A 15,501-nucleotide genomic window follows, 5' to 3' on the forward strand; every position below is an offset into this window, starting at 1 on the left:
TATTACTATCAAGATGAGCCATCACCATCTTCTTGATGTCTCCACCTGCTTCCGTATAGACACGGAAAATTTCTTCAGGAGCATCATGGTGCCGTCCTGGGTGAAACATTACAGGACAACCTAAACTTGCTTGTGTCTCTCCTGCAGCTTGAATAGCTCGACGTTCAAAGTCTGTAAAAAGAAAAAAGTAAAATAATACATACTCTGGACTTTAGCCTTTTTATCACAAATGACCAACTGCAGCTCAATAACATCAGTCACACCCCTACAAAATCACACTTAACAGCCAGTTGCCCTGCGTTCAAATACTAACAGCCCTTCAGTATTTCCTCCCCAACAGATCCCTGTGAGCAACCATTATGTGCTGCTGGCTTTTTGAAATCCATGAGTTTTACAAACAAGTATAACTGGGGCTAGAGCAACAGTTACAGTTACAGCACAACAACTGCAGACTATGTGTTGAAAGAAAGTTCATGACAGTAAAGGTTTCCTATATATTAATATTCATATACTGAGAAAGCAGCTCTCAATGCAGTGAATGAGTTCAATACTGAAGTTTCAGTATAACAGAAGATGCTGCTTGATATACTTAATGGGGATGCTTAATTTATTGCCAGGTAACAATGTTTCACGAATATTCATAAATGCATTGGGAAAAGAGAGATAATTGCTGCTACAGAGAAAATGGACTTTGAGATAGTGAATATGATACAAATAAAGGCATGGAAGGTCTGTTTTTTAGGGAATGGGCTGATAATGTTGAATCAGTTTCATAAAAAAAGTGGAGAGGTGACACGAATTTAAATACTTTAACAACATATTTAAAACATGATGGGAGAAAAATTAAGACACGATGAAAGGATGGAGAACTGTTGTAAAGCTATGAAGATTCATGCAAGGATGAAATACCAGTCAGCATGTATAGGTTGGTTGGTTTGAATGAATGGTGAAATGTATATTTCATATCAGCAGAACAGCTTAGACACTATAAGGTAATGTAATTGACTTCCTCTGGAGTAGATATCAGGTAGTAGGTAGCAGTTGGTTGGCAGCCAATGACTTGGGAGGTATATTACCAGTACTATCCGCAGGGGTATCTAAAGGTTAGTGCAGCTGCGTAGGGAACCAGCACTTCAGTGGTTGTCAAGTATCACTCCTCTGACCCAGGCAGCTGTCTTATCTTTCTGCCTCACCCACACATGGACGACTGGCATTCTCTCCACAAATATAAAGTCTCTCCTTGTCATATATAACACATAACTCACACAGCTCATTCTTCATAACTAAATTTCCCTGTGGTAAGCACTATGTGCTAGCCCTGCCTTTTGACAAAATGGTAAGAGCAACAGATAGAAGTTAGTGGATACAGATACAAAGGAAAACCAAGTTATGTGAAAGGGGAAATAAAAAGAATACATGCATATTAAATAAGTTGCATGGAATAATCTGTACACTTGAGAAGTAAAAAGGAATTTTTGCATATGCAACTTTCTTATGGTGTGTAAGACAGACTGACTGAATGACTGACAAGACAGATGAAAAGCTATCATTTTCATTGGGAGAAAAATACTGAAGTATAGTAGAGGTTTGTATTTTCAGGATATCTCAGTCATAATAACAAGGAAAAACAGTAGACACAGTCAATAAAAAGTGGTCTCTTACAATTACACATTATGAAAAAAGACAACCATCAATAACTACATCTACTGCCATCCGCAACTGTATTTCATACATATTCTTTACCTACCATACAATGGCCATGAACAACCAATTTCACCAATGATTCCACACTTGATGTCTGGAGTGTCTTCACATCCAACTGTCAATTCATTTGTCATGAGATTTACCATCTTTTCCACTGGTGTCCCAAGTACCTCTTTCTTCTGGGACTGCATCACATAATATCCTAAAACAACAAGTATAATCTTATTACATAAAACTGTTCATGATAAGATGTACTACATATTTCGAGTCCATTATACAGTTCAGTATTTTGAGAAAGTTATTTTTATGCAAGTTTCCACCTTTTGAATCCAGCATTAATATTTAAGTTTCCATGCATGCAAACATGGAACTATATTTTCCCAAGAGTTTCCATCTGTGCTCTTGAGGGCACAGTCTCAGTGCTCTTGATCCAGCTTAATAGTTAAAGTTTTTAGAAGTGTCTATGTGGATTGTGAAAGAAGTCTCAATCTCTGCAACTTCAACTGCCTTGTTAGGTAACATCAGCACACAACAGTGTTCTAGTTATCAAAGTTTAATTGACTTGAGAAGAACCATTGTCAATTTTACCTCTTGTGATGAAGGTTCATAAAATCTAGCATGCAATCTTTATTTGGAAAAACAAGAGTAACTTTAATATATCTGCAAAAGGTAATTGTGCCATTATCACTCCCACATCTTTTATGCTGTTCTGATATATAATGGTGTCCATTTCTCTGGTATTCTGCATTGTAATATCTTTACACTGAGCAAGGATTACCTGTAAATTTTCAAGCACAGACCACTTGAGTTAGATAAGCATTATTTGTGCATCCTCCACAAATTTCATCACCTGTATTTTTCAGACTTTGTTCCTCCTTATGAACAGATAAATTCGTTCTGATCAGCAAAGTCCAGGAATCAAATATTGTTCTAAATAGAGACAGCATTAGAGACAAACTTTACTAAATCATCAGTGACATCAGGTGATCCAGAAGGATCATCAAAGATATCAGCATCAATTTTCTTCAATGAAAAAGAATAGATATAATGTACATATTGAGTGTTATCTTCCCCAGTATCAATATCCAGAGCAATCAAAACTAGGACAAAATCTAAAACTGTAATGGCAGTTATCATTCTCTTATGGTCAGCTTCTGAAACAATCATAACACAGTCAGCATTCACAGCATAAAGAAGTTTTCATTTTCTCAGGGTCTGCATCCACAACAGTCATATGATGCACTTATAAAACTGACACTTAAGTCATCATCTTTACAGCATTAGCAATAACCACTACAAGACCACCTTTCACTGGACTCTCTGCATCCCCTTTCACAGTGTAATTACTTACAGGCAAAAATGTAAATTTTTTGTTCACTGTCATGGTAGTCCCTCAATCTGACACATCATTCTTCTTTATAGGAGCAGTAGTTGACTTCTCAGTCCATTCTTGCCACTAAATAAATCTACAGATGCAATGAATTATTTTACTACAGTTCTTTCCCTCATCTTTGCAAAGGCATCAAACACTGCAACAGTCAGCACATGCAATAATTTCAGGATGTGCATCTTTTTCAGGTGGGTATCATTACCCATAGCTGGAAGGTCTTAGGTCTCTGTAAGTGCACCCTTTGGCTGTGACCTTTTTATTTTGTCCACTCAGCTTATATGTTTAAGTTTGCATACCTGATGGACATGTAGGTTTTCACATATTAAAGGTAAACATATATCACTGAATGTTTGACTTCCATCTCAACAATTATTTATTATTTTTTTTTTATTATACTTTGTCGCTGTCTCCCGCGTTTGCGAGGTAGCGCAAGGAAACAGACAAAAGAAATGGCCCAACCCCCCCCCCCCATACACATGTATATACATACGTCCACACACGCAAATATACATACCTACACAGCTTTCCATGGTTTACCCCAGACGCTTCACATGCCTTGATTCAATCCACTGACAGCACGTCAACCCCGGTATACCACATCGATCCAATTCACTCTATTCCTTGCCCTCCTTTCACCCTCCTGCATGTTCAGGCCCCGATCACACAAAATCTTTTTCACTCCATCTTTCCACCTCCAATTTGGTCTCCCGATTCTCGTTCCCTCCACCTCCGACACATATATCCTCTTGGTCAATCTTCCCTCACTCATTCTCTCCATGTGCCCAAACCATTTCAAAACACCCTCTTCTGCTCTCTCAACCACGCTCTTTTTATTTCCACACATCTCTTTTACCCTTACGTTACTTACTCGATCAAACCACCTCACACCACACATTGTCCTCAAACATCTCATTTCCAGCACATCCATCCTCCTGCGCACAACTCTATCCATAGCCCACACCTTGCAACCATACAACATTGTTGGAACCACTATTCCTTCAAACATACCCATTTTTGCTTTCCGAGATAATGTTCTCGACTTCCACACATTCTTCAAGGCTCCCAGAATTTTCGCCCCTTCCCCCACCCTATGATCCACTTCCGCTTCCATGGTTCCATCCGCTGCCAGATCCACTCCCAGATATCTAAAACACTTTACTTCCTCCAGTTTTTCTCCATTCAAACTTACCTCCCAATTGACTTGACCCTCAACCCTACTGTACCTAATAACCTTGCTCTTATTCACATTTACTCTTAACTTTCTTCTCTCACACACTTTACCAAACTCAGTCACCAGCTTCTGCAGTTTCTCACATGAATCAGCCACCAGCGCTGTATCATCAGCGAACAACAACTGACTCACTTCCCAAGCTCTCTCATCCCCAACAGACTTCATACTTGCCCCTCTTTCCAAAACTCTTGCATTCACCTCCCTAACAACCCCATCCATAAACAAATTAAACAACCATGGAGACATCACACACCCCTGCCGCAAACCTACATTCACTGAGAACCAATCACTCTTCTCTCTTCCTACACGTACACATGCCTTACATCCTTGATAAAAACTTTTCGCTGCTTCTAACAACTTGCCTCCCACACCATATATTCTTAATACCTTCCACAGAGCATCTCTATCAACTCTATCATATGCCTTCTCCAGATCCATAAATGCTACATACAAATCCATTTGCTTTTCTAAGTATTTCTCACATACATTCTTCAAAGCAAACACCTGATCCACACATCCTCTACGACTTCTGAAACCACACTGCTCTTCCCCAATCTGATGCTCTGTACATGCCTTCACCCTCTCAATCAATACCCTCCCATATAATTTACCAGGAATATATATATATATATATTTTGAACTCATTAAATCAATGGCTTTAAACACTTGCTAGGCAAAAGACATACTTTTATGATTCATACTTCACAAGTGATATCTGCTTAACAGTAATGTTATCCATACATCATTACAATTTTGTGAAAAATTATAGTCTGTCATATAAGGTAAACATTCCTCCTATGTAACATGCTCCTGTGGTGTACACATATAAGTCTTGGAGAACTTAATGGTTTGTGCACAAGTTCAGTCCTTTAAACACAACAGTTTCCTTATCCACTATCTGTCACTGGCTCGCCTTTCCTAGTGGGCTGAGCATCTCTAAAGCTGCTCATTGTTCAGATTATAGTCTTAAACATATGTTAGAATCTTCTGGTGCTGCATTTCTCAGACATTATCCCTTTCAGAGGATAATGTAGAAATAAGTACCGATTCACATAATATCTTTATAAAATCTACATTGAGAATGTTTGTCACTGACAATTCCCAATACAGTCTAGAACACTCTCTAAATCAGACAGGTTTCAGATTTATCTGTAAACCTTTCTAAGGAAGAGCATGACTGTCAAGCCAGAGATTTCAATAATTTGATTCCAAAGTTTTAGCTGACTTACTTTATGAATGCTGTGAAACTTCCCCTTTTCAATAACATCAATCAGGACATGAAAATGGAAGCCCATAATGATCCCAGGAGAATGCGAATTTTCTTCCTTCACTTAAAAATAAAATACTTTTATGTACAATTCCTCTTCATGGTTGCAATGCTCAGTCTGAGAGATGGCAGGTCTCACAGAGGAGCATGCTGGTTTGCTTTTTTGGCAATTTGTGAAATATTTGAAGCATGGAGCAAAACTGAATGTTGGCTAAGGAAGAATGTATATGTCTGGATTGTTGGATCATTGAAGCACTTGATTAGAAAGTACCTAGTGAAAAATCAGTTGAAGGTATGACCACTCCACTCCATTAGGCAGTCTAGCCTCCCACTAAAGGCATTCTTTGGTGACTACTTCAGAGGCAAGTTATAAGCATCTATTCAGACAATCTGCTGTAAAGTACTGAATATGCATTTGTAGCATTAAAAGGTATATAGAACAGAGTGTATATAGTTTAGAATATTAACTGTTGAATATCTTGTGCAAATTTCATTTTCTAATATCTAATATTTTGTTTGCACATACTTGCAGAACTGCACCTGCATATGCAGGGGCCTCTATACTCTAAAACAAGTAAAAATAAAATTTGAATCTTAATATACAGAAGGAAGTACTAGAATCATGAGAAATATTGTATATGAAAACAATTATTCCCTTACCTGTTCCTGCAACAATGTTGATTCCATGCTTGACACTGATATCATGCAAGAAGGACACATTTCTGTTCAGCCCAATAACAGTGTTCTCAACAATGGTGCCACCTCCATGTTTCTTGTACTCTCCCATCTCCTTCATTACTGCTGCCATAACTTCAGGTTGATTCATTTTTAAGTTCTGCCTGTGGCTGTACCTATGGAAACGACATGAAATCTATCAAGCTGGGCAGCTGAAGTTTTTCTGTGAATCATAAATACTGTATGTATCAACAAATCGGGATATGCAAACCATTATTTAGGAGGAAGAGAGCAGCCATGTGTGATGGCTGTAGAAGTCAACAAACACAGTTCTGAGGAAGTATCACCCATGAACCATCCATGCCTTGCTTGGCCTTTACTGGCCCAGCAATTTCAGAGGAAAAGATTGAAATTTGCAAAGTTAATGGTTGGATGAGGGAGAACAGATGACTGATGCCAAGTGATGGCAAAATCTTGGACAAACTTTAGCTAGGTGAACTATATCTCTAAATGAGTGGGTGCTTATACACTCCAATCACTGCACTAAAAAATTACAAAGAAATAAGAGCAGAGGAAAGTAAAGATCATGAAATGCAGTAGAAATATTACATACATAACTTACTTTCGATCAAGAGCAGTTTGGAAAAAAGGATATGAAACAGAACACAGGAGAAAGATACTCGTTCATAAACATGTTTTTATATACCGGTTCTGTTTGATCCATCCAAAATTTTCCAAAGTGTAACTGCAGTTCTCCATGTGTTTTTCTTCTGGCTTTGCAGGACACATTGCAACATCAAACTCCATGAAGAGATGTTCATGTGTAAGGGTCCTCCCCAGAGAGCTTGGCTCCACCAAACCACAGACTGTGATGTAGGCATATCATCAGTATATGTGGAAAGATGACTTCAAATAAAGCTAAGATAGTGGACATAAATCTGAGAATATTAGACAAAAAGACCATACTTGTATGAGTGAGTTTTCAAACATGATCACATGTACTATGACTTCTTAAAATAACTGCACTTCGATCTGATACGAAAGCATTTCATTGGTGGTGCTTCCTTTACTTTAAGTTCCTAATTCAACCAAAGATGGCTACTAAGACTACAGTACAGTACTTTAACCCAACCAGAGATGAATGTTATCATAAGAGTTGCAAGAGCAAGTTCATATGTCATGACTGTACTTGTACAGAGAGGTTAATCATTTGAAGGAAGCTGCAAGGGCAGGTTCTTATGTCATAAATGTACTCTACTTTAAAAGTTCCTAAATTTCTAAGTTTTACTAATCAAACACTTTTTTTAACTATCATCAACTGAAAGCTAAAAAGCACAGCTCCCTGATATAACATGTTCATGGAAGCTGGTTAGAAATGAAGAATAAAGGCTCACTATAGATTATATGACACTGCAGTTTGCAAGGAACACTGTGGTACATATATTTAAAAACCCATTTCTTTTTAGGTGTCGGAGGAAATCCTTTTGAGTATGCTTTAGTGATCATGTGACTTTTAGAAAAAAAAAAAGTTCTCTTAATGAAAATAAGTAGTGTTTGATAAAGATATGATATCATATAAAACACTGGATGAAACTGTTGTATTTGACAAATTTCCCAAAGAAAAATAAAAGATTTTGCTTTTATCATAATTTCTCATTGCTTAAGTAATCATACAAAATTGGGTAATGAAAGTGCACAAAACAAGACTTTATCACCATCATTTCCAATATGCAAGATGTTTGAGCAGTGCCTGACATCTAAATGACTCTGGCCCAACTAACCAACCTACATACTCTAAAAGCACAAACTTGACAATATCAGGCACATCATTCACATAACATAGAAAAAGAGCCCTAGGGACTTGTTGTGTAGAGGGAGGTGTGGTTCTGGTGAATTATTGTATGACAGAGAATGGATGTGAGTGGATGTGGTCTTTCTTCATCTGTTCCTGATGCTACCTCACTTATGTTGGAAATGGTGATCAAGTATGAAATATATATCTATTCATTTATATTCATTATACTTTGTCACTGTCTTCTGCGTTAGCGAGGTAGCACAAGGAAACAGACGTAAGAATGGCCCAACCCACCCACATACACATGTATATACATAAACGTCCACACACGCACATATACATACCTATACATTTCAATGTATACATATATATACAGTTGTTGTTCGCTGATGATACAGCACTGGTGGCTGATTCAAGTGAGAAACTGCAGGAGCTGGTGACTGAGTTTGGTAAAGCGTGTGAGAGAAGAAAGCTGAAAGTAAATGTGAATAAGAGCAAGGTTATTAGTTTCAGTAGGGTTGAGGGACAAGTAAAGTGGGAGGTACGTTTGAATGGAGAAAAACTGGCGGAAGTGAAAAGTTCTAGATATCTGGGAGTGGATTTAACAGCGGATGGAACCATGGAAGTGGAAGAGAGTCACAGGGTGAGGGAGGGGGCGTAGGTTTTGGGAGCATTGAAGAATGTGTGGAAGGCAAGAACATTATCTCAGAGAGGAAAAATGGGTACGTTTGAAGGAATAGAGGTTCCAACAACGCTATATGGTTGCAAGGCATGGGCTATAGATCAGGGTTGTGCGCAGGAGGGTGGATGCGTTGGAAATGAAATGTTTGAGGACAACATGTGGTGTGAGGTGGTTTGATCAAGTAAGTAATGAAAGGGTAAGAAAGATGTGTGGTAATGAAAGAGTGTGGTTGAGAGAGCAGAAGAGGGTGTATTGAAATGGTTTGGTCACATGGAGAGAATGAGTGAGGAAAGATAAACAAAGAGGATATATGTGTCAGAGATGGAGGGAACGAGAAGTGGGAGACCAAACTGGAGGTGGAAGGTTGGAGTGAAAAAGATTTTGAGCAATCGGGACCTGAACATACAGGAGGGTGAAAGGCTTGCAAGGAATAGAGTGAACTGGAACGATGTGGTATACCGGGATCGATGTGCTGTCAATGGACTGATCTAGGGGCAAAGGTTCTGGAAGTAATGAAGAATGTGCGGAAAGAGAGAACGTTATCTCAGAGAGTGAAAATGCGTCTGTTTGAAGGAAAAGTTGTTCCAACAATATCGTACGGTTGTGAGGGTTGTACGGAGGAGGGTGGATGTGTTGGAAATGAAGTGTTTGAGGAAAACATGTGGAGTAAAGTGGTTTGATTAAGTAATGAAAGGGTAAGAGAGATGTGTGCAAATAAAAAGTGTGGTTGAGAGAGCAGAATAGGATGTGTTGAAATTTTTTTGACATATAGAGAGGATGAGTGAGGAAAGGTTGACAATGCGGATATATGTGTCAGAGGTAGAGGGAACAAAGAGAAGTGGAGGACCAAATTGGAGGTGGAAGGATGAAGTGAAAAAGATTTTGAGTGATCAGGGCCTGAAAATACAGGAGGGTGAGAGGCGTGCAAGGAATAGAGTAAACTGGAACGATGTGGTACACTGGGGTCAACGTTCTGTCAGTGGACTGAACCAGGGAATGTGAAACGTCGGAGGTGAATCATGGAAAGGTCTGTGGGGCCTGGATGTGGAAAGGGAGCTGTGGTTTTGTTGCATCACACATGAAACTAGATACTGAGTGTGAACAAATGTTGCCTTCTCTGTCTTTTCCTGGCAGGGGTAGCAAAGGTGTTTCCTGTGGGATGACGGGGAAAGAATCCTTCCCATGTACTCACTGCAGTAATGTAGAAGGTGACTAAAAGGGGAGGGAGTGGGGGCTGGAAATCCTCCCTTTCCGTTTTTAATTTTCCAAAAGAAGGAACAAAGAAGGAAGCAAAGTGGGGATATTCCTTCTAAGGCTCAGTCCTCTGATATATATATATATATATATATATATATATATATATATATATATTTTTTTGCTTTGTCGCTGTCTCCCGCGTTTGCGAGGTAGCGCAAGGAAACAGACGAAAGAAATGGCCCAACCCACCCCCATACACATGTATATACATACGTCCACACACGCAAATATACATACCTACACAGCTTTCCATGGTTTACCCCAGACGCTTCACATGCCTTGATTCAATCCACTGACAGCACGTCAACCCCGGTATACCACATCGCTCCAATTCACTCTATTCCTTGCCCTCCTTTCACCCTCCTGCATGTTCAGGCCCCGATCACACAAAATCTTTTTCACCCCATCTTTCCACCTCCAATTTGGTCTCCCTCTTCTCCTCGTTCCCTCCACCTCCGACACATATATCCTCTTGGTCAATCTTTCCTCACTCATTCTCTCCATGTGACCAAACCATTTCAAAACACCCTCTTCTGCTCTCTCAACCACGCTCTTTTTATTTCCACACATCTCTCTTACCCTTACGTTACTTACTCGATCAAACCACCTCACACCACACATTGTCCTCAAACATCTCATTTCCAGCACATCCATCCTCCTGCGCACATCTCTATCTATAGCCCACGCCTCGCAACCATACAACATTGTTGGAACCACTATTCCTTCAAACATACCCATTTTTGCTTTCCGAGATAATGTTCTCGACTTCCACACATTCTTCAAGGCTCCCAGGATTTTCGCCCCCTCCCCCACCCTATGATCCACTTCCGCTTCCATGGTTCCATCTGCTGCCAGATCCACTCCCAGATATCTAAAACACTTTACTTCCTCCAGTTTTTCTCCATTCAAACTTACCTCCCAATATATATAAATATATATATATATATAATATATATATATATATATATATATATATATATATATATATATATATATATATATATATATATCCCTGGGGATAGAGGAGAAAGAATACTTCCCATGTATTCCCTGCATGTCGTAGAAGGTGACTAAAAGGGAAGGGAGCAGGGGGCTGGAAATACACCCCTCTCATTTTTTTTTAGTTTTCCAAGGGAAGGAGCAGAGGGGGGGGCCAGGTGGGGATGTTCCCTCAAGGGCCCAGGCCTCTGTTCTTGGCGCTACCTCGCTATCGCGGGAAATGGCGAGTAGTATGAAAATATATATAATATATATATATATATATATATATATATATATATATATATATATATATATATTTTTTTTTTTTTTTTTTTCAAACCTTACTTTACTTTATGTTCCTGCCATTCTATTCTTAGAAGGCTCCTACAGTACTCAGAAAGCTTGCTACATCCACTGATTGGGACCACAGGTCTTAAAGTATGATGTCATGTGTGCATTTATGTAAAGAGAGTACATGGCAATTGAATAGTGAGTGTTCACTGTTCTCTTTATAGCAACTGCATCATGGGAAGAATTGTTTTAGGATATGTTGAAACAGTGTTTGCAGTGATTAGTGATAACAGGAAAGTAAGCAGACACTGTGGCTCCATTTAGTCTTGAGAGTGTTGTTTCTGAAGGGTGTATGTATGGTGGGTTGGAGATTAAGACTAAGTTGTAAGTTTGATTGTTTAGTGCTTGTCTAGTTACTTCAGTCTGTATGTGTTATGTCAGTGTTAAATTTGTTGGAAGTTTGAATTGTGAGGCAGGGGTAAGCTTTTTATTTCAACTTGGGGACTGGTGGTTAGATACAGAGTGGTTTAGATGGGAGGAGTCTATTGCTGTTACATAGAACTGAGTGCAAAGCATGTTGAGGTGGGATTGTATTGGGACAATTGTTTTGATGGGAATGTATTGAATGTTTGTGGTAGCAGGGCAGCCAGTGATTGTTTCGAGTGTGCTTTTTTATGTAGTTTGTAGCTTTGTTAAATTTGCTTTTGAGAGGGTAGGAGACCAGGCAGGTGAGGCATAGCTTAATGTGAAGCATATGAATTGTTTGAAGAGTATGATGAGGGATCTGAAAATCACATAAATGTTAATTGTTTCAATCTGAAATTGTTTTGTCTAATCAAAACTAACTTGGGTCATAATAATGAGGGCTACCATGAAGTTCATTTTAGGAATAAAGCTCAATGAAAAAAAATCAACAGGTATTAATTAACCCATACTATTCCATCTTCTTGCATGAGCCTACTGCATGAGAGAACCATCACACCACAAGGGCTGCATCTTAAAATGCAAGAGCTCTTCATCGCTGTCCCTCTTATTTGTGGAGTTCTCATCTTCTACCTGAGAAATCTATAACTATGACTGGATACTTAAAAAAACATTACAGTCCATACTAAATGGATGATAAAAGAGTTTTGGTCAAGAGCTTGAGGACACATGCCACCCAACAATATTCTGCTAGTTTTTGCTAGTGAAAAAAGACATGGTGTGTTCAGTGCTAAAGTGCTCCAGAAATGCATTAGTGTATCGATATATAGATTAAGTACAAACGAGATAAAAGTCTTATGCTCATAAGATGTTATAAACAGAGGAAATGGTTGCAGTACTGATGGGCAGAAATATAGAATACAGGCTCAAAATGAATTGTATAATGTTAAAGTTTGTAAGACAAGCAGTATTGTATAAGGATATCTTTCAAAACCAATTCCTATTCAGGTGTTGGAGGAAACACCTTTTTTTTAACGAGTTTTACTGAAAGTTTGTTTGATTTTGGCAATGTTTCTATACAAAGCTACAAAGAAAACGTTATGATTTTGATTTAATACTAATTGATTGCTATTCTTTTTAAAGCTGGGTAATAAGTTTAAAATACAGGATTTTACCACCATTATTTGTAGTGCATGGGAGGTTTTTGAGCAGTATTCAATGACTTGTTTGGGGATGTGGCATTATCAGAATCGGCATCAACAAAAAAAAAAAAAAATAAGTATCCATGATCAATGTTTTACTACAGACTGTAAACTTTATCCCATGTGTAATCTTAAAAAATGTGTAATCTTAAAAATAATCTTGAATTAAGTTTCTTGGGTTTTTTTTCTATCCTGGTAGTTTACCAGTTAAGCTACGCACTGAAATTAGCTTTGGATTTTAAATAATATTGCTTTGCAATAGAAGTATAATGTACATAGAATATAGTTCATTTGTGAAGCATTATATCTCATTATTCGATATCAAGTAAGTTGAGGGGAAAAATACTGGTACTGATTTCAACAGACGCATGGCAAAATTAAAATAATAAACAGGTCCTAAGACCTTACCTTAACCTCCCTCGCTACTAAGATTAATACATTATCAATTTAGTTCACCAAAAGAGACAAGGGCAACAGAATACTAAAAACATAAAGGAAAATGTGAGGTTGATTGTCGTAAATGTTGGTGAAACGAATAAATTGTAAACATGAAAATTCGACATCTTCCACCGTAGCAGTAGAGGTTTATCATAACTTTCAATAGTCTATTAAGCAAAATAAATCAAATACATAACTCGCCAGCTGTCGAGTAATGCTATCAAAAGAGACCACACACAAATTTACAACGGTCTAATTTCCCATTTCGAGCCATCCTTAGTGATTTCCAAATTACCTGGTATAGCTCATATAAACTGGCTATTCCTAGAAGTTAGACTTTTAATCTCTTTTTATCACTCCACAAGTTTAATATCATCCTTCCTACTATTACGTAACTGAATATTGCAGAATAAAATACAGTTGCAAATGACACCTAAAACATTTATTCTGTTCTAAAATTCACACACCCACGGCAGAACAAAATTATTTGAGTAAAGCGTTGCTATACTATTAATTTACCTTTCTACTCATAGTGACCTGTTGTTTTACAAACACAAGCCATCACATATAGCGTCAAGAAACTTAAGATTTCTTTAATAAAATCTCTGGTTCACTAAACTTAGTTAAGAAGTATCTGAATTAATTATTCAGGCAATTGAATAAGCACGGATATACCAATCCTTCATGGCTTATCTAATTTGTGCTTGTATTATATATATATATATATATATATATATATATATATATATATATATATATATATATATATATATATATATATAGTTTGGGATGACTGATTGGCCTGACTTGTGCTTGAGTTGGTAAACTACCGTTTCAATACATCCATGTGCCTGGAAGTTAAAATCATATTCTTCCTTTTGTTTTTGATATGTTTAGCACGATTCTGGCATTTATTTCCGCTTCAATTTCCAATCTTTCTTGATATACTCTCTTCATCGATAATGGCGGAACCCCAGTCGGAAACGAAGCTTTAGGTCTTAATAGACATCAAAAATCAAGAAATGATTTTCAACCAAACTAAATCTAACAATCCTAACCTAGTTATGTGTAATTGTGATAGAACCCTGTCCGTCACATGGATCTGTCATTACTACTTCTGTGAAATAACCATGTATTACCCGTGTTCTGGTATGGCCTATGCAATTTCGGCAAATAAATTAATACATAAATGTATTTATATGTTCAAATACAAATTTCTGGATGATTTCAGCTTTACCTGTTTGAACTTTGCCCTTCATCTTCTTGTATATTAGAATATACCGCTATTTGGGACGGGTAATGGAGCACAGTGTAGTACCTTGGGTTGTCAATTCGGATCTGAGGTGCAGAGGTGCAGCATCATCATTATCTCGGTATGTGATTATCATTCACTGATAGTAGTCATTTACAAACACCACATACACCACTTGTAAATATGGAAGAAGCGGACTCATTAATAACTTTGGAGTGATTTAAGCCGGGGGAATGTGATTTAGATTATTTTTTTTTTATTATACTTTGTCGCTGTCTCCCGCGTTTGCTAGGTAGCGCAAGGAAACAGACGAAAGAAATGGCCCAACCCCCCCCCCCCCCCCCCCATACACATGTATATACATACGTCCACACACACAAATATACATACCTACACAGCTTTCCATGGCTTACCCCAGACGCTTCACATGCCCCGATTCAATCCACTGACAGCACGTCAACCCCGGTATACCACATCGCTCCAATTCACTCTGTTCCTTGCCCTCCTTTCACCCTCCTGCATGTTCAGGCCCCGATCACACAAAATCTTTTTCACTCCATCTTTCCACCTCCAATTTGGTCTCCCTCTTCTCCTCGTTCCCTCCACCTCCGACACATATATCCTCTTGGTCAGTCTTTCCTCACTCATTCTCTCCATGTGCCCAAACCATTTCAAAACACCCTCTTCTGCTCTCTCAACCACGCTCTTTTTATTTCCACACATCTCTCTTACCCTTACGTTACTTACTCGATCAAACCACCTCACACCACACATTGTCCTCAAACATCTCATTTCCAGCACATCCATCCTCCTGCGCACAACTCTATCCATAGCCCACGCCTCGCAACCATACAACATTGTTGGAACCACTATTCCTTCAAACATACCCATTATTGCTTTCTGAGATAATGTT

At 38.3% G+C, this 15,501-nt stretch overlaps 1 protein-coding gene across 5 annotated transcripts in view; it reads right to left on the reverse strand.

The window, feature by feature from the left end:
• LOC139763861 (N-acetyltaurine hydrolase) overlaps nt 1-14,727 on the reverse strand; it is a 29,618-nt gene extending 14,891 nt beyond the window's left edge. Inside the window, exons 1-6 of one of the 5 annotated variants that reach the window (XM_071690212.1) lie at nt 13,632-13,660; nt 8,407-8,534; nt 6,974-7,133; nt 6,253-6,443; nt 1,748-1,906; nt 7-171 (exon numbers count right to left, since the gene is read on the reverse strand). In XM_071690212.1, the coding sequence (XP_071546313.1) occupies nt 7-171; nt 1,748-1,906; nt 6,253-6,443; nt 6,974-7,133; nt 8,407-8,534; nt 13,632-13,645 (817 nt within the window). In that variant the 5' untranslated portion in view covers nt 13,646-13,660. Of the gene's footprint in view, nt 1-6; nt 172-1,747; nt 1,907-6,252; nt 6,444-6,973; nt 7,134-8,406; nt 8,535-13,306; nt 13,418-13,631; nt 13,753-13,855; nt 13,879-14,573 lie in introns of those variants that run through there. The other 4 variants (XM_071690230.1, XM_071690220.1, XM_071690251.1 and 1 more) reach the window with 4 other exon arrangements.
• Nucleotides 14,728-15,501: the final 774 nt, after the last annotated feature.

Source organism: Panulirus ornatus, chromosome 3 (genome assembly GCF_036320965.1).
Source record: "Panulirus ornatus isolate Po-2019 chromosome 3, ASM3632096v1, whole genome shotgun sequence".
In the NCBI taxonomy this organism is placed as follows: domain Eukaryota; kingdom Metazoa; phylum Arthropoda; class Malacostraca; order Decapoda; family Palinuridae; genus Panulirus; species Panulirus ornatus.